Source organism: Ostrea edulis, chromosome 7 (genome assembly GCF_947568905.1).
Source record: "Ostrea edulis chromosome 7, xbOstEdul1.1, whole genome shotgun sequence".
In the NCBI taxonomy this organism is placed as follows: Eukaryota; Metazoa; Mollusca; class Bivalvia; order Ostreida; family Ostreidae; genus Ostrea; species Ostrea edulis.
Window position 1 is genome coordinate 86,411,831 of NC_079170.1, and position 23,514 is coordinate 86,435,344.

The window sequence follows — 23,514 nt, forward strand, 5'->3', positions numbered from 1 at the left end:
CGCACGATGCGAAAATCATGCACTTTTTGTGCAATATTTTTGTGTAAAACATCTTATTATGTTCAAAAGTTTTTGGCAATGTTTCGTGTAATAGTCGCGCAGTATTCGCATGGAAATATTGGAATGTTTATGTTACATGTCATGTACATTGAACTGTGAAGTAATTCAGGAACAACAAAGCTCATAAAGCATTAATTTGTTTATTTTCATGTAGAATTCCCCGATTTAAACACACTATCCCAAAATGAATCCAAAAAATAACATCATCTGATACTGTTGTGTTAACTTTATAAGCCGTTTTACTACTTACTCGAAAAAGAGATACCCCTTTAACTCCGAGATATATCCATTCAACTTTGAGAGATATCAGTTTAACTTTTAGAGATATCCCTTTAACTTTGAGAGATATTACTTTAACTTTTAGAGATATCCCTTTATCTTTGAGAGATATCACTTTAAGTTTGAGAGATATCCATTTAACTTTGAGAGATATCACTTTAACTTTTAGAGATATCACTTTCACTTTTAGAGATATCCCTTTATCTTTGAGAGATATCACTTTAAGTTTGAGAGATATCCATTTAACTTTGAGAGATATCACTTTAACTTTTAGAGATATCACTTTCACTTTTAGAGATATTTAAGGAATGACTTTAATTCTGGGGCAAGTAATACAAGTATAACCTGGTTTGGGTCAGTTTACGCTTTATAATCCGCGGAGCGGATTATAAAAAAGCGTAAACTGACCCAAACCAGGTTATACTCGTATGACTTGTCCCAGATTTAAAGTCATTCCTTATAATTTAATGTAAGAGACAATATGGGGCTCACGGCGGGTGTGACCGGTCAACAGGGCATGCTTACTCCTCCTAGGCACCTGATCCCACCTCTGGTGTGTCCAGGGGTCCGTGTTTGCCCAACGATCTATTTTGTATTGCTTGTAGGAGTTATGAGATTGATCACTGTTCGTTATCTTCACCTTGCACAAAGATGCTAACCTTCGTTTATCAAAATGTACATAAACTCGGAAAAATACAGGTCAACCAAGCCGCGCAATGATTTACTCAGCAACAGTGACACCAAGGGTCTAGCTGTGAAGCCAAAGGTCGCCATCTTTAATCTTAGTTCTATGGAGCCTAGCCATTTATCAAAATATTGTATCGAAAGTGAAGTTTATCATGATAGAAATTATGTGTAGACTATCCATGTAATGCATATTTTGCTGCCTTTAAGAGATAGAGATCGACTTTGAAGTCGCTCATCTACGACAGATTCATAAAATACGGGAAGTTGCATTGTTTAGGCCTACCCAAAATAAAGCTTCAATATTAAAAAATGCAATAATTTGCGGTTTTAGCTCTGTGAAAACTTTTACTATACGAAAACTTACCCTTGTATGCAATGTTGTCGCTAATAGTAAATCCGACACAAGAAAATATGTAAGCAAGTAACAAATAGCGATCCACATGTCAATGTGTCTGACGTCATGTGATAAAATGTGACGTATGAATTTTTGTTTGCTTTGTTGAAAGACGGATCAAGGATTGAAACAACTCACCCCCTCCTTTTCCCCAGTAAGAAATGTATTTCAAAATGAACAGGGTAATGGTTACTTGGCAAATCATTAATTCGAATATAATAGCTTTGTTTTAATCTATTAATAGTATTATTCGACCATACAGACAGAGAAAGATGTTTTACAAAAGTGATTTGCGTACAAGTATAGGCCTAGATGCTAACATTGACAACGAGAAAACAACATGTGTATCAAACCGAAGTGTCTTATTGTGCACGTTGACTTTCTATTCCATCGAAGGCTGAAAACAGTGCTGTGATGTAAATTTAGAGAGAGAGAAAAAAACATAGTTCCGACATCTGGTTGTCAAGGGGATGTGTACCCATACCAAACCAGTATATACAAAAATAACTTGCGTTCCTCAATTGGAATTTGACCAATCAGAGACAAAGATACAATAAGAATTAAATTATAATAAATTAAAGCTAAATACATGACCCTGATAAATTGACTACAGGGGTAACTCCCGTCTATGACCTTCGCCTTTTGTATGACGTAATAAGTGCACATAATCAAAATGACCAAAATGGCTGAACATGTAGAAGTGGTGGTCTCTACCGTGTTAAATAGTAGATCTAGTACATTTGTATAAAAATTGTATGCATTGTATAAGAATAAGATGTTTGCATTTTTCACTCATACATATGTGTACATTGAAAGCCGAAAATGCATGTATCTTTTTACCTTTTACTTCTGTCTTCGAAAAGAGATATATTTTTCTGTTTTAAGAGATATTTTTCATTTAAAATCTTATAAAGATATCTCTTAGAGTGAAAGAGATGTCTCCTCATCTTAAATAGGTATCCCTCAAAGTCAAAGAGATATCTCTTTTTAATAATGTAAAAGATATCTTTCAAACTAAACTAGATAACTAGATATATTTTAACCCCAGGACACATGTCTTTAAAGTAAGATATATCTCTTTAGATTAGGGATATACTTTTCAAAGATAAAGAGTGATCGTTTTTCTCTCAAATAAATATTAAATTGACTTGCCATACACATTATATCTTGGATTATAACCTTCAGTCTGAAAACCCAAATAAATTATAAACCAGTTGATATTTGTAGGCTATTACTAGGCCCATCTTGTCCAGACTACTTCCTCAGAAGATAGTTTGCATTTTATTTGAAAATTATGTGTACCTATTTCCGTGTTCGTCACATGAGCTAAAATCAATTAGTCACAACCGCAAAGAACCGGTCACCATATTCACTCGAATTTGTTCTGCACATACACACTTGATTTTCTTGAGTATAGAGGAGTTTTTTACAATGACAGACGAGTCGATGAGGTGTTTTGAGTATCTAACACTTTTCGGAATTTTCGTATTTGTATTTTTTTAAAAACAGAAATTGTTAGATCAATCGCAAATCAATAAATAGTTCATTGGTAGGGATGATGTTTTGGATGTAATTATATAAATTTAGGAGTCTGTATCGCAATTTAGCAGTAAGATGCAATAAAATAGTTTATCGAATGTAGCAAAAACTTTATTTAAAAAAAATATTGTCATGATCGGCTTCGAACGCTAAGCGTCAGTCACGTATTTTTCATCGAAAATCCAGGACTATCAAGGAAAGTTAAAGTTTTATTTATCCTAAGTTAAATCATTCCTAATATAAGGTGAAAGATTTTTGAGAAATTTTACATTGACTGTTAAAAAGATGATATGATCAATTAAAAAAAATAATTTTTTCGGTTATGTATGAATTTTCTCTCTTGAGCAAACTCTTTCGAGACATAGCATTAGAGGTTTTGGGCGATATTTTGTCTTCGATTTCTTCTCTTTTTTTGCGATGTACTTAAATTAGTATTTCTCCTCTTTAAGGTAGAGTATCTTACAATTAAAAAAAAAATCTTAAATGTTATGTCAAAAAAGAATTGTTTTATTTTTAGGTGGAAAAGCTATTTTGTGAGCCACTTTCCCCTTGAAAAGAGTTAATATATCGGAAATGAATGAATTCGAAACTTCCAACATATCTTATATTAAAAACAAATAAAGATAAAGTAATATTATTTTTAAAATTCCATTCGTGTAGTTATTCTTCATGTAACACTCGTATTTTATTTTATAGGCATGTCTAAAGTCTGGATGGGCGCTTCGGACATTTTGAAGGAAAACAAGTTTCTGAAACTCTCCAATGCCAGAAAGATTAAATATACCAACTGGAATAAAGGTGAACCAAACAATGTTGCCAAGAAAGAGCACTGCGTTGAATGGTGGGATAATGGAAAATGGAACGACATCAGCTGCGGGAAGAAGAATTTCTTTATTTGTGAGCATGCTGGAGGAGGACGTATTAATTAAATGCCTTGTCTGCAGAAGACAATAAATCGTTGAAGGATACAATTATTGTATATTTTTCTTTGTCCGCATCATCAATTTTTAAAGTATATATATGTATAGTCTTCGAAGATATGTAGAAATACCTGTGTACGTCACACAACATTTATGGTACAAAATGCTGTCTAACGGGTTTCATACCACTTGTTAGACCGTTCTTTACATACACATACTGATTTTGAATACGGATTATTTCCCTTACCTGATTAAGACATAGGGTCCACGGCGGGCATGTCCAGTCAACTGGGGATGTATACTCCTCCTAGGCATCTAATCCCACCTCTGGCATGTCCAGGGGACCACAAATCTGTGTTTAATCTTCTCATGATTTTAGATTCTTTATCAAAATTATGAGATTGATCACTGTTCGTTATTTTCACATGTAGTTGCAGAAAAACGTATGAAGTGTGTTCATCCAGTAAAATATTTACAAAATAAAAATCAAATACATGTCTTTATAGACAATCCTTGGTATTTAGGTCATATTTAGCTTAGCTACAGGTTATTGGTTAAAACTTCAACACGGTTTACCCCCCCCCTCTCCCCAAGACACTGGATGTCACCTCTGGATTTCCATGGAGTCTGTGTATGCCCTGTTCTCGATGTGGCATTCTTTATATGGAATTTAAAAGTCAGACCATTGTTCATTATATTAGTTTTTTAAAAACTTTTTCATACGAATGGATGGGAAATGTCGTAATATTATTTTCAGAATCAACGAGGACAGAATGAACAAATAAAGACAACGAACAGTGAACGATTTCATAACTCCTAAGAAGAATACAATACCAAGGGTTGGACAAACACCGAACCCTGGCCTGGATTCCTCGAAAGAAACTTAAGTCGAAACTTGGACTTAAGTCTGAGAATTTACTCAAATTTTGACCGTTCAAGTAACAGAAAACTCAAACTTAAGTTTGAGATTTTTTCGAGAAATCCAAGGCTGGAAACATCAGGTGGGATCAGGTGCATAAGAGGAGTAAATATACTCTGTCGACCGGTCATACCCGCCGAGAGCCCTATATCTTGATCAGGTAAACGGAGCAATCCGTAGTGAAAATTAGTATGTAAAGGACGGCATAACAATTGATATGTATTACTTCAGACAGCATTCGACCTAATGACATGTTGGTTGTTTAAACATTTACGTTCCGTCGAGAATGTGTTACTCATATTGAGACGTCACCAGCTGTAAGTTATATACCACACATTTAGACTTGTGGCCGTAGCAATGATGGTTCTTTAACGTACCAACGATCCACCCCGGTACTAAGGGAATTCTATGCCACTGAGCTACCGCAATCCGTGTCCAATGAGAGGTTATATTTATAAGCTAGATCACAATAACAACCACAAAATTTGCGAAATGCTGACTTCAAACGAGACTGCTGAAACCCATGTAACATCAACGTAATTGTCAGTAACCTATCTCGGTTTGAAAACTGAACATGCTCGTGCGTATAGAATCAGTTCAGAAACAAACACCATATGTCGGTGATAATGATATATTGCTACATAAATGTGGAAAATATACGATTGAGAATCTGAAGTAATCTCGCTTGTCATAAAGTGGAGTTGTTACATTGACGTTGACATCGATCTTCAACACAATCTCTAAGTACGATGCAGATGTGGATATTTCATTTCATGTAGATTATTTTTACCCATTTCTCCTACTTTAAAGTTTTACGTATTTCGGGTCTTTAGCGTGTATCTCAAATTAGCAGAGAGAGTTGGGAGTTGATGTTTCGTAAATTAGTCTACTACTCTGCACTACACGAGGATGCCTGCTTATCAATTTGCCTATTCGTGACCATGTTGCTCTTCAGAAAGTTTTCCCTATATATTCCAGTATAAAACTTTAATCCCATAAGGCGATCCCACCCTCACTGGCTTTTCATTTTAGCTTCATCTCTCCAACATCCGATTAAATATATAAATATCAGCAATATTTGTTTATTCGTTTTAGGTTCGACACGAAACAACGTTCGGGTTCGTAATTGTTAAAAATAGGGCACCGCTAAACCGGTACACGATACGCCCGCATACATTGACCCGGGAATTTGAACAAGGATTATCCACAAAAAGATTTCGTCGGAGTTGCAATAACAATGTATTTTGCAATAAATAGATCTAAGTCCAAGGGCTGTCACTCCTTCAAAATTAGTGGGACAGCAACATCCCCCTTATAATATGCGCATCTACATATTGTGATCCTTCTTTGTACTAAGTTTCATTGAAATCACCGAAGGGTTTAAGGAGTTGCGAAGACAAGGTGCTTGTATAAAACAAATCTGAGTCCAAGGTCCTTAATTCCTTAAAACATAGTGGTGCAGCACTCCCCTTGTAACATGCACACCTCCACATCGTGATTTTTCTTTGTACCAAGTGTCATAAAAATCCCCAAAGGGTTTAGGAGGAGTTGCAAAGACAAAGTATTTTGAATAGAAAAAACAAAGTATAAAAAGCTGCACAAGATAAGGGGGACTTATGCCAAGATTATAATTATACAAACCCCAAAACATTCACCCATTTCATCAACTAAGAGAATCAATAAATTGCTTAAGTATGCCCTTAACGCGGATGCAAAATTAGAGAAATTCTCTGGTATTCTACACATTCTTTATAAATTGAAAAAAGTTAATGTATCAGAACACCCGCAAAATCTACTAGAATACATGGCAAAATATCAAGTTACATGTATTAAGATATCCATCCATCCCTGCAAATTCCAAGAAACGGAGTACTATTTAATTATTCAGGTTTATCTGCCTCGAAACTCTTGCAGAGTAAGTACACAAATATTTGGTATATGATATTTTATTTTTCAAAGAAAAGGAGTTTTTGAAAGCCCTACGTAAGGGTCAATGCTTTTCACACGGTTTGTATATTACATGTCGATAACCCATACGGCCCAGACGTCCGTTTCATCTACATCTCCCGTCGAATTCGGTGCATCTGCCCTTGGAACGTCCGTTACCGGTATTTTCGTTCCTCATGTATCCCATTCCCGCGATGTCGCGGGTATTCTCAGTATTGAGAAATTCAAAGATAGACTGCAAATACTGGAGCTGATGTGGTGCTGCAATTGTATGTATAATCATAAAGTTCCATATTTCCTTTAAAAAATGAAATTGCAATAGTTTATAACCGATTGTAAGCTAAATTATGCATACTAGTATTCAGTGTTATCTAAATCATTATCAAGGAATTGGGACATGATACTTGTGATGTCGGCCGTATTTCTGCTAGTCACGTGCTCCTCCACTTGTTCGAAGTGCAGCATGGCCGACTTGATGTAGTCCTTGTACTTTTGTAGGATTGCAGAAATGGTGGGGATGGCGTTTGTAGTCATGTATACGGGTAGGACTTTCTTTAGCCAAGCCTCTGTCTCAGCGAAGGGTTTGATTTCGGATAATCTGTTTCACATTTAAGATATTTTAAGTTACGTTTTGAAAAACGTCCAACGGAACCAGTACAATCATAAAGGAAGCCGGTGTAACTAGTGAATCGGATATTTATCTTGTATATAGAAAGCAGGTGTAACTAGTGAATAGGGTATTTATCTTGCATATAGAAAGCCGGTGTAACTAGTGAATAGGGTATTTATCTTGTATATAGAAAACCGGTGTAACTAGTGCATCGGGTATTTATCTTGTATATAGAAAGCCGGTGTAACTAGTGAATAGGGTATTTATCTTGTATATTCAAAGATTTTGGTTGAGCATCACTGAAGAGACATTATTTGTCGAAATGCGCATCTGGTGCATCAAAATTGGTACCGTATATGTTTTACATTATGACCCCTGGGTCGAGGCCTCTGCTGGTGGACTGTTAGTCCCCGAGGGTCTCTACAGCCCAGTAGCTAAGTACTTCGATACTAGCTTGAAAATACGGATGTATATTTAATTGCTGTTATAAAATTTAAAAATTCATTTCCAAATTAAGGATTATCTCCCTCATGCATAGCTCTTATCCTTGGACGAATTTGGCTCCACTTGTTTGACACGCTGTTTTTGGCTATATTTAAATCTAAAACTTCATAGTTACTTCGGATTTCAAACATTTCGGCTGAGCATCACTGAAGAGACATTATTTGTCAAAATGCGCATCTGGTGCATCAAAATTGGTACCGTATAAGTTTTACATATAGGAAGCCGGTGTAAATAGTGAATGGGGTATTTATCTTGTATATAGGAAGCCGGTGTAACTAGTGAATTAGGTATGTATCTTCTATATAGAAAGCCGGTGTAACTAGTGAATAGGGTATTTATCTTGTATATAGGAAGCCGGTGTAAATAGTGAATCGGGTATTTATCTTGAGAAAAATGTAATAAAAGAACAAATATTGTACACTTACCTCTCTTGAAAACGGCTAAGAAATGTTTGGTGGAATTTCCATAGGTCTTGTACACTCGGGCACTGAAAGACAAGATCATTGTCTGTCAAAAGTCGATTAAGTTTCTCATCGAACATGACTGGTGTCCATTTATCTTGCTCAGCTTTCCACATGAGCATTTTCATTTTGGCAAGGAACTCCATGATATCTGAAACTTTGTAACAATACAAATAGTAAAATCATGCTTTCCTAAATATACCAGTACACAGTAAATTAGCAATGATTTACAAATACCATTAAGTTGGAAATATTCAGTGTGCTCCATAATGTCCCCGTATGCATGTCTGTGCGCTGCCATAACAATTTTCTGGGTGACTTTGTCCACAACAGCCGTATCTGTTATCCAATTCATTAAAACTGTCTTCACGCGAGTGTTAATTTTCCAGTCATCTTCGGACATTGTATGCACTTGGTCCTTGAGAACATCTGGGTAAAGTTCAATTTATATCAAAGTTCTTATGCAGCCGTTTTTGTAACAATACACAAGATGCAACGCGAAAGGACAAAAATCATTGCATCATTCGATATTTGTTTGCACTACGTATTTCATTAAACGCCCGAAATAACTAAGGAATTAAAATGAATGTAATAAAATGTTTATATTAATTATTGTTGTTGTTTTGCTGTTTTCCGCCACACTCAACAATTTTTCATTTGTCTGGTGGCGCCCATTTTTTATTGGTGGAAGAGAGAACCCAGATACGATGTACCTGGGAAGAGACCACCGACCTTCCGAAAGTAAACTGGGAAACTCACTGACGCGAGCGGAATTCGAACCCGCGTCAACCAGATGTGAGAGGCCGTGGGATTTTTAGCGCGATGCTCTAACCACTCGGCGGAGGCCGTTTATAAAAATCAAAAACTTCCAATTTTCTATCAGTTGAGAAATAAACATGTGGAGGGTAGAAATGCTATGGTGTGTCAATTCATCGTACACTTATTTGCCAAAAATAATGTCTGGGCGAGAAATTAAAAAAAAAAACACCACGAAATTTATGCTTACATGTTTGTATTTCTAAGAATTGAACCAAAATAAGATTTTAATGTGTCTTTTGCAAAGAAATGTTGCAAATCAAATGTTGCAATATGTTTTGTCCCTCACTGTAGCATGAAATAAAGACATTTACAAAGTACATACAACATTTCTTTCATACGAATCATACATTTATCAGATTACAGCTGCCAAAACTTTAGAGAATGCATTTCGGTTTAGGTCCGGTCAGGTATTAATTCACTATAGCTATACTCACAGAAAACTATTTGGTTGATTTTTGTCGCTGCACACTGGAAATGAGCTTCAAAGAACTCCCTGGCAACGTTAAAGAATGTCTGTTCCTTGGTCATCATTTGATCCGCATTGTCATACCATGCATTCAGCATTGCAACAACATTATGTGGTGTTAACTGCATCTCCGCTGAAGATTGAATGGAAGTACATGCAATTTTGAAATGGATTGGAATCCACAATTATTAACATTTGAAGGCATCTCATGCTGCATGACTTGGTACTTCAAATATTGTGTTTACATGAATATGGTCCATTTGGAAAACTGCTGAAGTATGGCCTCAGAAGTTTTCCGAATATTTTGTTGAGCCATGTTGGAGAAGAGGGGCCAAGTTCATCGTTATCGAGCACCCAAGGTCCGAGTAGTCTGGTACCGGGGATAGGGAATTCTGGCGTAGACCCGCTCAGTGGCACGATACCGCTCAAAGAATTATCGAGCCTACTACCGTCAACCACATACTGTCTTAAACTTGCCGAGAGTCTCTCTAGTTTTCCGACGATGACACGTAGTTCATCCTCAAAACTCACTGGTTTTGATAGCGAACCTGTGTGAAAATAATATAAACTGTTCACTGTTCGTTATCTTCACCTTTCATAAAACAGTACACGCGAACACAGAACTCTTTTGTATGTTATTCAAATAAGACATAACATTACGTGCACTCCATTTTGTGCGTGTTCGAATGGTATTATCTCTTTTACTAGATTTCGAAAATACTTGCCCGTTGCCGATACATTTCAATCTCAAGGAATAGTCATAGGAATACTCACGGAGGAAAGGTTGAAAGAAAATAGTCTTTTCATGAAAAAGTCATACCGTGCACAACTACGATCAAAACCACGAGGACTTTCAAGAACTCCATGCTTAGTTTCTGTGATGTGATGTCAATACCTGTCGTCTCGAACAACACGCACTCACCCGCTCAGTCTTTTTATACCAACTCAACATCGTGCTGTGTAACAATTGGCTGTTAAAATTTGATGACACATGCATGATTTCAAGGAATTGATTTATTTTATTTTTCGGTCCAAGTTTCTTATTGTCTCAATTAGTAAAGCTCATCAGCTTACAACAGATAATGTAAATATTACACTTGCACTATAAATACATTAGACGAGAGTAAAGATAATTTATTATGATATTTGTATACAAATGTATATATACATATTCATTGTATTACTATCACATGAAATGAGGCACATGGTCATAATGCTCACACGAGTTTTCTTGGATCTGTTAAGATTTTAAAAAGATTTTCCTCTCATTACTCCCACCAAGATTTGGACTCCATATTATGACTCTCCCCTAGCCTCGCGAGGTACTGACAAACATGAATCTACACAACACAGGGAGGCTTCAATGTCCGTATCATTAAGGTGGCCTTGTTATTCTGGGGAATAAGCTTTTGACACTATTTGATAGATTTTCCCCTTGATATTCATGTATTGTGTAAATATTGATCGCCGATTTTAACCACACCCAAACCTCAGGGTCCATGATTTGACGTTAAATTTTGATCGGGTCAACTTTTAAAGTTAAGATATGACCCATGGGGTTGTTTTTCAACGGGGTCACTTGTTGATGTTACACCGGCATGCTTTTCAACAAGGTCGTTATCACACTGGAATATTTTTCATACAGTATGTTAGCGTGAAGCGCTGCCGTTCATACTCCCCGAGACCGCAGTGGTGGTCTAGAGGTAGAGTGTTCGCCCCGCATACGGAAGGTCGGGGTTCGAATCCCGGCCGTGACAGAAGTCGTCAAAACAGGTGGTGACAATTCCATCGCTAAACGCTTGACAGGAGTGAATGTCACAGATCCACGGAGATTACCTAAAAAAAGGGATATCCCGTATCACAAGGTGTTGCACGCTAAAGAACCCTCTCTGCTCAATGACCATGAGTGCCGAGCATATAGGCCCAAATTTAAAGGCACCTGAAGTGTGGATCTTATGTACACACCCCCCTCCTTCTAGAAAGAAATTATTTTTATACAGAACGAATAATTTATCCAAAGTATGTTATTTCCCCACCGATCACTCTCATAAGTCGTTCTGAATAGTCAGTTTCAATCTTCTGTAAGCTTTGGAGACGAACACTTGTGAGATACTAATTATATGTATAATTTCTTTCTACAGGGGTGGTGGGGGTGGGGGTGGTAGATCTACACAAGCTATCACACTACAGGTGCCTGTGGTCTTGGTAACATCTCAATGAGTGAAAATTTTTGGAGAGGGATGTTGAAGAACATACAATCAATCAATCATACCCTTCTGTATTTCTGTTTCTGAAATGATCCTTTAATTGATGTATATTTTCTATTTTTAAGTTTGTTCTTTTGATTGAATCATTACAACATTGCGATGTGACGGGGGAAGACAAGCCCGTATAGCAATACACAAAGTGTTTAGAAGGTGTATTTTGCGGCGGAAGAAGGAAAAAGCTAGAAATCAGTATGCTCTTCTTTATCAAGGTGTTTTATAGTTTGCGATTAAATTTCTTCTTACATCACACAAAAGCTTTAAAAAGGAAGACCCCCCACCACCAAAAAAAAAAACCCACCAAAAAACAAAAAAACCCAAAAAACACAAAAAAAACCACCCTAATATTGCACTTGTGGCTTCCTATCTTGATAATTTCAACATGAACCTCTATAATTCTAATTTTATACAAAGCTATAGGATGTAAAACTTATACGGTACCAATTTTGATGCACCAGATGCGCATTTTGACAATTAATGTCTCTTCAGTGATGCTCAAGCCGAAATGGCGAGAAACTTGTAACAGCTAAAAGGAAAACTAGGGTGCCAAAAAAAAAAAAAAAAAAAAAAAAAAAACGACTTGGAACCAAATTCGTCCAAGGATATAATGAAGTCATTTGAGGTAGCTCCATCCTCATGTGACTTATCAATATTAATGGTTGAAAGTGGAAAAACTTTATTAATTTCCACTCAGTATAGTTTAATTCAATTAATAACCAAAGAAAATGTATATGTCACCACCTTTTTAAAGATGTCAGACATACAAAAACAGAAGTATACATTAACATCAGAAAATCACACAATTTCGTTAAACAGAATAATAAAAATAGATAAAAACTTGTTGAAATGACAACATTTAAATATCAACAGTTTTAAAACATTACTAATTCATAAATATGTATAGATTAATTGTGGATATTAGGGAAACCAATGTATAATAGACATCCAGTAGAGGAAATTCCAACATAGGAGTTATTGTCCTTGACAAAAAAATTTTAATCATAAATAATTGATTATCTATGGAAAATATTAACTTTTTCAGTATTATTAGTTTACCACATATTTTATTATATATAGTGAATAACATTCCTTGGAAAGATATATTTCTATCATATGCAAAATTTGATTCACTAAGATTTTCGCAAAAACCTATGACATCACATGAGGATCGATCAACCTTAAGTGAATAAAGAATGTATGACTTCAGATTTGTTGAGTAAGATATGAAAAGGTGTAAGAGCTATTCTGATTGGAAGAACAAGAAGATCGCTAATTACACGGTAGGTTTGTTAAGTTAAGTTCCATTGTTTTACTTGATCTATTTAGTACATCGTGCATTTTGTGATAAGGCTCAATTTAATTAAAATCAGACTTCTTAGATCCGCACCGTATACTCTGCTATTGTAGCGATTGTGAGATTCTAGGATCTGATTTCAATTAGATTGTGAGAAGGGTTAAACCCTGTTAAAATTTAAGGAGGTATACTACAGCGTCATAATGGCTGAATTCCTTCTAAAGCATGAATGAAAATATGAATATCAGCAATATTTGTATGCATGTGTATTCCTTTTAAGGAGGTACTCTTTATCGTTACAATGGCTGACTTCCTTTTAAAACATGGAAATATAAATGTCAGCAATATTTGTCTATTCATGTCAGAGACTATTGCATAGCCGAGTAGGCCAGTAGGTTGGCACGTTGACTGCATTAAAAAAAACCAAATGCAGTGAATTTGAAAGTTTTAAATTTCAAAATATTGTTGCACATATCCTCCACTTTTTCATCTTCTGGTGTAGCACTCATCCTAAAATTTGATTGTTTAGCTGGGTAGCGCAGTCGGTTATTGTGTCGACTGCTGATCTGCAGATTTTAAAATGTTTTTCAGATTACTTTCTACTAAAACTGCATTTTTGTTTTACTAAATAAAGTAAATTTGAAAGTTTTCAATTTCAAAATACACGTATCCTCCACTTTTCACCCATGTTGTATAAGTTTCTCAATACACATGTGTTATGTAATATTTCGTGACATTTCATGTACAGCTCACTTGCATTCCGTCCTGTTCTACAGAATACTTATGCCAATATACGAGGTATGATAATGTTACTGCAGTATATAATTTTAAACGGAAATCATGCAAGAACTCTTCATATCAAGAAGATAGAAAATGGCAGAAACGTCAATTGTGGTTCTATTGTAAAGAAAACAGTTAAAATTCAATACTATCTGACTCATATGTACTGATATGCCCGTAGAGCACCCCCCCTCCCCCCCCCCCCCCCCCCAACTTCAAACACACACACACATCCACACTTTTATCACCGATTTTGTATTAGAACAATTTGTAATACATGTAAAAACACAAAAACATATATAAGAAACAGAATAAATGTACATTTATTCTGTTTCTTATGTATGTTTTTGTGTTTCGATAAGAACGGATGTTATTAACTTTGTTGACAATTTGGCAGAATCAAGTGGTAGAGTTGTACTGCAGCTGATGAAGACAGCCACATCAAAGATTGTTACAGTGGGACAAAGTAAATGACATTACAAGTGATTCACAGTTTGGTTTCAAACCTAATATGTCTACTATTGATGCTATTTTTGCCTGACAGTCGCTTGTCAATCGTACTTTAAAGAACAAACAAAAATTGTATTGCTGCTTTGTAGATTATAAAAAAAGCATTTGATCTTATTGATAGAAGCAAGCTATGGTGTAAATTAATTAGGCAAGGCTTGCAAGGCCAAACATTTTGTTATATAAAATCTATGTACGATAATGTCAAATCATGTGTCAAATTTAATGAACATTTTACAGAATTTTTGATAATAAATGTGGAGTTATGCAGGGGGAAGTTTTATCTCCCCCACTTTTCTCACTCTATGTGAATAATTGTGAAATGGATTTTTTAAAGACAAACTGTCCAAGTATCGAAATTCAACTTATTAATATTTTTCTTCTAATGTATGCTGATGATATGCTTATCACCTCAGAAACTGCTGAAGGTCTTCAGAAAATGTTAAATTCTCTGTATTTTTACTCTAATGAATGGAATTTGAAAGTAAGTGTAGAGAAAACAAAAGTTATGATTTTTCGCAATGGTCAAAAAATTTAGTATGGTTAGATGACGGGAATGAACTTGAAATTGTAGATAAGTTCAATTACCTTGGCATATCTGTATCTTACAATGACAAATTTAGTCAAACTCAAAAACATGTTGCAGATCAGGGTAGAAAGGCATTGTTTGCGTTAACATCAAAATTAAAGAACCATATCTTGAACATTCACTTAAGCTCCATGCGAACCGAAAAATCCCAGCTTTAAATAATTTCGTTGTTGACGTAGCCATGTTAGGTAGCCCGTCAGCTCCATTGATTACCATATCTGTTCACCATTCCAATACTAGGTTCGTATTCTGTCTTCATTCATCATAACCACGAATAACTGATATAAGATTAAAACCGTAAAGAGATAAGCTCTTGCGGATTGAAAAGATTGACTAAAGTAAGGCATTTCACCCCTCTTGGGCCTCTAGCTGTTTTACAAAATGAGGTGACGCATGCGCTGAAGTCATTGTTTATCATGGAGGCGAATTTGATAGCGAGAGGATGTAGTGTTTGAAATGACGACGATTATCGTTGCTTTAGTGTGGAATTGAATGGTTTGAATTGTATTCCCTTGCGGAAAAATCATTCATGAATTGATTTATGTAAGTTTGCGAACGATTCATTTCAAATGAAAGCTGAAATAAATTGAAACCGAAGCACGGCTGATTTCCCACATATTTTATGAAGGCTTGGGCAGAAACGAGGGGGATAGGAAAGACCGAATATAAATAACCCCTTCGTTTTCACATAAATTACCTGTTTACCTGCTCAAGTGAGAGAGCATATGGCAGTTCGGTCCGGTCAACAGGTGATGCTTATTTTCAAGAAACATGTTTCCATCTCTTAATTTCCAGTGGTCTGTATTTGTCTGTTCTTGTTTTTGATTTGAACATATTTCATTGTATCAATATACAAAGGTTATTGGTTACAAGTTCTAGCAACATCGTCTCGTTTTTTGTTTATTGTTTATCGAGATTAATCACTGTTTGACATCATCACCTTTTTTTTTTTTTTTAGCTAAGACAAAGCTCAGACTTTCAGGAATATTTAACCGACATCTAATGCTTGAAATCTTCTCTTCATTCATGAATTGAGGGGATATTAGTTTTTTTTTCAATCTGATTAAAATAATATCCTTTGATCCACTGACGTAGATCACTACATGTTGCAAAGTTAAAAGTGACATGACAACAGTATAAGTTCATGACACATCTTGCGTTTAGAGTGATTTCACAGAATCTACACCTTCTTAAGGACATCACTATCATGATGTCATACATAACCTTAAACTTGATAACCTATCTCGGTAAGTCACCAGTTACATCAACTTTGATTGTTTTCTGTTCCATCGAGAATTTTGTTTTCATACTGATACGTCATCAGTTGTAGGTGAAGTACCAAAAATTTCGATCCTAGCTTAGCGCTCAGAGCCGTAGCAGTGAGAGTTCTTTAATGTGGCAACGCCTGCAGCAACACGAGACTTCCATTTTTAATGTCATACCCAAAAGACCCATGATCTCACTTTTAAATGCCGAACGTTTGGCGAAGGAGCAACCACTACCTATGTTTACGTCTTAAGTTTGACGCGGCTATGACACGAACAGGGCTCGAACTCACGACATTCCTGTTACGAGCCAATCGCTCTACCACTGAGCTACTGTGACCGGTTCGGTATATATATATACTTTGAATCTGAAATTACAACACTACATATGTATAATATCACCAGTATTTTATAGTACTACTACCACCTCAGTCTTGGCAATGTTTCGACTAAAGGTATATGTGCCGTATTGAACAGTATTTATTTTTTTATGTTAAACGGCAGACCCTAATTTTGTCAGTACGATAAACTATGAAAAATAATGCGATTTTACGTTTTCAATAGATTATGATGGTTATAAAAGGATAACCGGTCTCCTCAATGTAAGGTTAAACATTGATTTATGCGGATAATTTCCCACATAATGCTATGAGTGACGCAAAATTTGTTAAGAGTAAGAATATTCTGAATGCTATATATCCCTCATCTATTCCTTTCCCTTGAATGACAATAAATTCAATAAGATGATTCCCTAACATTTTCAATAATGTGATTTAACCACTAGAGGTTAAATCCATTTATCAAAGTGATACGGAGGTTTTATTTCTTATTACTGTGCTATTTTCCGGCATCCCAAAGGCACTACCCCGGGTTCTTAGAGTCATCCACGTCACGATTTTCGGGATATATACACAGCAAAAAATGTGACGTCATACGGCAAGTCGTCAGTCGTCTGCAAACAAATTCAAGGTAAGACGTGTTTGAGATTTCTCCGCTGAAAATTTATAACACTCAATTATTCGTTTAAAAGATTTACTTTACGATTTTCTCGTGCGATGTGGTATCATTTTAAAAAGGCAATCGTATCATTTAAACTGTCCGATGGCTACAGCATTTGCAGATTTCACTCGGATTTAACTTTTCAATTTTTGGCGTCTACGCGTGGTTCAAATCTTCAACTTCCAATTTTTCCATCCTGCGACATATAGGTTATTAATTAATTTCATTAGTTTCTCGTTTTTGTATTTGCATTACTCAACGTGCAATATTGACAATGCCAAAGAGGAAGAACCAACAACCCACGCCCGCAGTTAAGTCGCGGAGGCACCCTAAGGTTACTGATGGGTCGGACAACACTACCTTAGTTGCCGCCCCACGTCAACTTGCAAGAGAACCATCAAACACGGGCCCTCAGGTCCCAACAACGCCATTTACCAAGGTGAAGATAACGAACAGTGATCAATCTCATAACTCCTACAAGCAATACAAAATAGATAGTTGGGCAAACACGGACCCCTGGACACACCAACGATCAATTGCGTCAGGGGTTGCAAGCCGTGGCAGACATTATATCCAGGCAGTCTCAATGCATGCCCATAGAGCCCCTCCTGCCAAGCATGCCTGCGGATGAGCCGAGTACAGGTACAGAAACTGAGATATATTCTAGTAACTATCTTGCTCAAACGCAGAGTTATGACAATGATTTGGGGCACATGGTGCCAAATAGATTGGAACACAAAATTGTAAATGGGGAATATATCAATTTGGGGCTGTTGGTTGAAAATTCTGAGGGGGTTGATCCCAACGATAACACTAAATATTTTTCCATGAAAGAGGGTAGCCTTACTTTGGCCTCTAAGTCCAAAGCCAAGGTCATAACCGACATACAGGTTTGGACTGATGCTTTCCTCATCTATGCGTCAATATATGCTTCAGCACATCATGAGAGCAGGGCCCAACTATTCAAATATATCCATACCATTAGGCTGGGGGCAAGTAGAGTTAAGACCTTGGAATGGCGCGATTATGATGTTCAATTTAGGTTGAAGAAGGAGGCTAACCCTTCCCTTTCCTTTGCTGTTGTTGACCAAGAGCTATCTATGGCTCCTGTACATGTACAGTACAACAACCACCCAGTCTTCCTACAGCCAGGCATCGCTCCTAAAGTGTTATGATTTTAATTACAAGGGGCAATGTAGCAAATCTCGGTGCCAATATAAACATGAATGCATATCATGTTCACAAAATCACCCCTACATCAGGCATAAAACATCCTCAGGCACCAGTTTAAATTTTAGGTCTGGTGATATGCAAGCAACTTGGCGACCTCAGCAACCCAAGAGATCCACACAACCAAGCTCATCTAGTAGAGCCCCTTATGCCCAGTCATTTAGACCTCACTAATATCGCAACAAGCCCAGTCAAGGTGCGCATGTTGAGCAAATTATTGACCAATTACCCATTCGGTTCGGTGGCTTTAGAATTGTTGCCAGGTTTTACTTATGAGTTTAAACTTTGTTATCAAGGACCACGTGTTGCCACTGATTGTAAAAATCTTAAATCCATGGCTGGTTTAAATTATCAAGCGATTCAATTAGTTGTTAAGGAGATTTCATTGGGTAGAGTTGCAGGCCCATTTGACCCCCCCCCCCCTGCAGAACTTAAGGTTATCCCCATGGTGCCAAAGAAGGGAGGGGTTCTTATAGATTAATTCACCATTTATCTCATCCCCCTGGAAATAGTGTCAACGATCATATAGATAAAAAGTATTGCTCTGTGAAATATTCATCTTTTGACGAAGCATTAGACATGCTCGCAAGGTTGGGTCCAGGAGCCCTAGTAGCACGTTTAGATATAAAAAAAAAACAAAAAAAAAACGCATTTAGGTTGTTGCCAGTTCACAAATCCGATTTTCAATTATTGGACTTCAAAATTAAGGAAATGATATTTGTGAATAAGTGTCTACCTTTCGGATGTTCAGTGAGGTGCGCAAAATTTGAGAAATTTTCAACATTTTTAGAGTTGGTACTTAAGCAGCAAGCCAATAGACTTGATGTGGTTCATTATCTAGACGACTTTCTAATGGCAGGTAGAGAGGGTACTGAAGATTGCGCGAGGCTAATGTCTATTTTCTGTTCCATCTGTTCCGATCTTGGGGACCCATTGGCTCACGAAAAAACTATTGGTCCTACCAACAACTTAGTCTTTGTCGGTGTAGAAATTGACACTGCCAATATGACAATCAGAATACCCCTAGACAAATTGCAACAGCTTAAGACTCAGTTACTATGCATACTATCGAAACGCAAAGTCACGCTGAAAGAGCTCCAAGCATTAGGGCCATTCCATCTGGTAGGGCTTTCGTTAGAAGGCTATATTATGCTACTTGTAGACTGTCAAGACCACATCACAAGCGCAGGGTCAGTTTAGAAATTAGGGCAGACATTAAATTTGGCTAATGTTTTTAGAGTGATTTAATGGAGTCACATCATACAGAACAGTAGATTGGAGAAATAGTTTTGAATTGGAGTTGTTTACTGTTAGTGCAGGAAGTGTGCAATTAGGTTGTGGTGCTATATTAGGCCAGCAATGGGCATTTATGCGCTGGTCAGCTCAGTGGGAAGGGTAAGAAATTACTAAAGATATTACTTTTCTGGAGTTAGTACCAATAACTATGGCTTTCGATATTTGGGGCAAGAAACTAGCTGGCAGGCGAGTAATCCTTCATACGGATAATCTAGCCCTTGTATCCATTCTCAATTCCAAAACATCCAAATCAAAAAGGATCATGCATTTGCTGAGGAAGTTAGTTCTCCAAGGGTTGGCGTACAATATTCAGTTTAAGGCGTCCCATATTGCAGGCCAGCATAATGTTAAAACTGATTTTCTTTCTCGACAGCAATGGTCACGTTTCCGGGCCAGCTTTCCGGACTCAGAGGAACAACCAATAGCAATTCCCCAGTCTTTTCTGCAATTGATATACAACGTAGATCTCAAGAGCTCTTGAGTTACTCCATTTCCGACAATACTAGGAAGTTGCATGACACGGCATTGAATGTTTTTAACACCTTTCGCAAGGCTTACTACCACGAAGAAAAGTGGCCTCCTCATTCCCACGAATTAGTAAATTTCGTGTCGTACCTATCATATAAGCAATTTTCTCCCAACACAATTAAATCTTGCATATGCAAGGTGAAGATAACGAACAGTGATCAATCTCATAACTCCTACAAGCAATACAAATTAGATAGTTGGGCAAACACGGACCCCTGGACACACCAGAGGTGGGATCAGGTGCCTAGGAGGAGTAAGCATCCCCTGTTGACCGGTCACACCCGCCGTGAGCCCCATATCCTGATCTGGGTTATCATATTTTTGCAAGCTACACAATGTCCATGACTCAACTCAATCGTTTTTACTCAGAAAAGTCCTGGTCGGATTGACCCGTAAAAACCCGCGTGCTGACGACAGGAAACCACTTACATTGGATATCATGTCGAGTATACTTCGCTTGCTGCCTACAATTTGCAAATCTCCATATGAATCTGCGCTATTCTTGGCAATATTCACAACCGCTTTCTTCGGGTGTTTCAGAATGGGAGAACTGGTTCAAAATTCAGTGCATGACCCTGGCCATGCTATCCAAGCTAGGGACGTAATCTACCTAGAACACAATAATACAGTCCCCATTTTCCTTAGACAGTCAAAGACTGACCAGGCGGGAAAGGGGGTAACTATAACACTATCCTCTACGCTTCAGTGTACAAGCCCAGTGCGCACTATGCTATCATTCATGCATTTATGACCCAAAATCCCAGGACCATTTTTTGTCACCTCTCGGGCAGACCAATGACTAGGTACCAAGTAGCGTCTGTTTTTCACATGGCTATAAGTAATTTAGGGTTAGACACCTGAGTATACAAAACCCATTCCTTCGGCATCGGGGCAGCTTCCTCTGCTTGGGTCATGGGAACTAACGAACAAGATATTGCTAGTAAGGGTCGGTGGAAATCTCGTTGTTTGTTCAAGTACATTAGGAAATAAGGTTCACTATGTTGTAGTGCCTCGAGCTCAGGAGGGGGAGGGGGGGCTAAAGTATAATGATTAAAAAGTACAAAATATTCACATTGTAGGTCCAAAAAGAATTTGGATCATTGGGTCGTCCATAATTAAGCATGCTTTTTGCTATGCTAGAACAACTTCATTTGGTGCCAACCTAGAGTTAGCCTGCCATAATGCTACCATATTTTGGCAAGGCAAAGGGGCATGAGACTGGAAGAGATTTACTCTAAAGTTAGGACACTACTGAAAGTAGAAGATGCCCCTCACATGCTAGTTATACGATGTGGGGACAACAGCACCCCAATGGACAAAGGGGCGAAATCAGCCGACTTGCGTTTCAGGCTAAAGGCTGTGTTGAAAAAATTAACATCATTACTAACATCAACAATATTGATTTGGTCTCAGATACTGCCACGCCTTCACTGGAGGGGGGGGGGATAAACCAAGCTGCCATGGAAAGAATAAGAATTCGTGTAAACAACCATGTGGCTACTTATATGCTTAGGTCGGGGGGGGGTTACATCAAGTATCCAGAGTTACATCGCGTCAACACGGGCATGTTCTTCAAGGATTTAAGATTGTTTTGCTTAAATTGCAACAGGCATTGCAAACCTTTTTAAAAAAAAAAGGTTTTTAAGGTTCAGGTCTCCCCAAGACTTGGCGAAAACGGGCCATGGCTGCGCTATGACTGATTGATCATTCTTTTAGTCATAGTTTTTGTTTTATTTTCCTACATTTATATTGACCATTTATAGACTATTGAAGGCCTATGCCTTCTGTATTGACAATTAGTATCACCTAGTCATTTATGGCGTTATTGATTGACTTGATGAATTTTCACCCAGTACTCGATTGACATGGATACTAATTGGTGTTGAAGGTGGCAGGGGGATTAAAATTTAAAGCCAGATATGGGCTAGAGAGAATATTCAATATTGCCTCATCGTGTCAAGCACACTCTGATAGTTATTCGTAACCGTGTGGTATCGTCCGGGTTGTCCTACTGGTGGCGCATCCTATGCTTGAGCATAGTCTGGTGGCGGCTATTTTGGCTCACCAGTAGCGCTCAACAGCTTGTTTTCCTATTTGACTTTGTGTTTAAATGATTGAATTTTGCCATACTAGGTGATGAAACAGGTGAGCATCTGTGCCCAGGGCCCACCTGTTCATGCTTGTATTGTTCAGGGATGCCAGAAAGGCAGTAATTGATGCCTCGTTCCCTTATTGTTATTGTAAATTGTAGCCGTGGCCAATATCGCCAAATAAAAGGTTTTCAAGGTACATTATGCCATTTCTTAAATTTTATTTTGTGCATGAGGATATGCAAGTCTGGGCTCAGTGCATCTTTTTATAAATCACTCCAACCCACAACAGCACCACCCGATCTATCGTTATAAATCACTCAAACCCACAACAGTATCCCCTGATCTATACTTATAAATCACTCCAACCCACAACAGCATCCCCTGATCTATACTTATAAATCACTCCAACCCACACCAGCACCACCTGATTTATCCTTATAATCACACTAACCCACACCAGCACCACCCTATCCATCTTTATAAATCACCCTAACCCACAACAGGACCACCCGATCTATCCTTATAAATCACTCCAACCCACAACAACACCACCTTATCCATCCTTATAAATCACCCTAACCCACAACACCACCACCCGATCCATCCTTATAAATCATCATAACCCAAAACGGCACCACCTGATATATCCTTATAAATCACTCCAACTAAAAACAGCACCACCCGATCTATCCTTATAAATCATTCCAACCCACAACAGCACCACCCGATCTATCCTTATAAATCACTCCAACCCACAACAGCACCACTCGATCTATCCTTATAAATCACCCTAACCCACACCCGCACCACCTATCTATCCTTATAAATCACTCCAACCCACAACAGCACCACCCGATCTATCCTTATAAATCACTCCAACCCACAACAGCACCACTCGATCTATCCATATAAATCACTCCAACCCACAACAGCACCACATGTAACATGTAATAGAATGGTAATAATGATGAAGAAATCATCAATTGATTTATTTAATTATAAATAACATAACAATAACATATATGCCACTTTTACAATATTCACATGTGCGTGTATATAATATA

At 37.4% G+C, this 23,514-nt stretch overlaps 2 protein-coding genes across 4 annotated transcripts in view; both read right to left on the reverse strand.

Annotated features, from left to right (window-relative positions):
- Nucleotides 1-23,514, reverse strand: part of LOC125654509 (uncharacterized) — a 222,826-nt gene that overhangs the window by 28,949 nt on the left and 170,363 nt on the right.
- LOC125654501 (uncharacterized) lies at nt 6,732-10,627 on the reverse strand. 3 transcript variants are annotated; one of them, XM_056142822.1, is made up of 7 exons: nt 10,426-10,627; nt 9,851-10,153; nt 9,574-9,738; nt 8,558-8,749; nt 8,285-8,477; nt 7,101-7,343; nt 6,732-7,006 (listed from the first exon to the last, which is right to left on the reverse strand). In XM_056142822.1, exons 1-7 carry the CDS (start codon nt 10,469-10,471, stop codon nt 6,970-6,972), a joined length of 1,179 nt encoding a protein of 392 aa, XP_055998797.1. In that variant the 5' UTR covers nt 10,472-10,627; the 3' UTR covers nt 6,732-6,969. The 3 variants fall into 3 exon arrangements, with proteins under 3 accessions (XP_055998797.1, XP_055998796.1, XP_055998795.1); XM_056142821.1 differs by having other exon boundaries at nt 7,150-7,343; nt 8,285-8,471; nt 10,426-10,546; XM_056142820.1 differs by having other exon boundaries at nt 7,150-7,343; nt 10,426-10,544.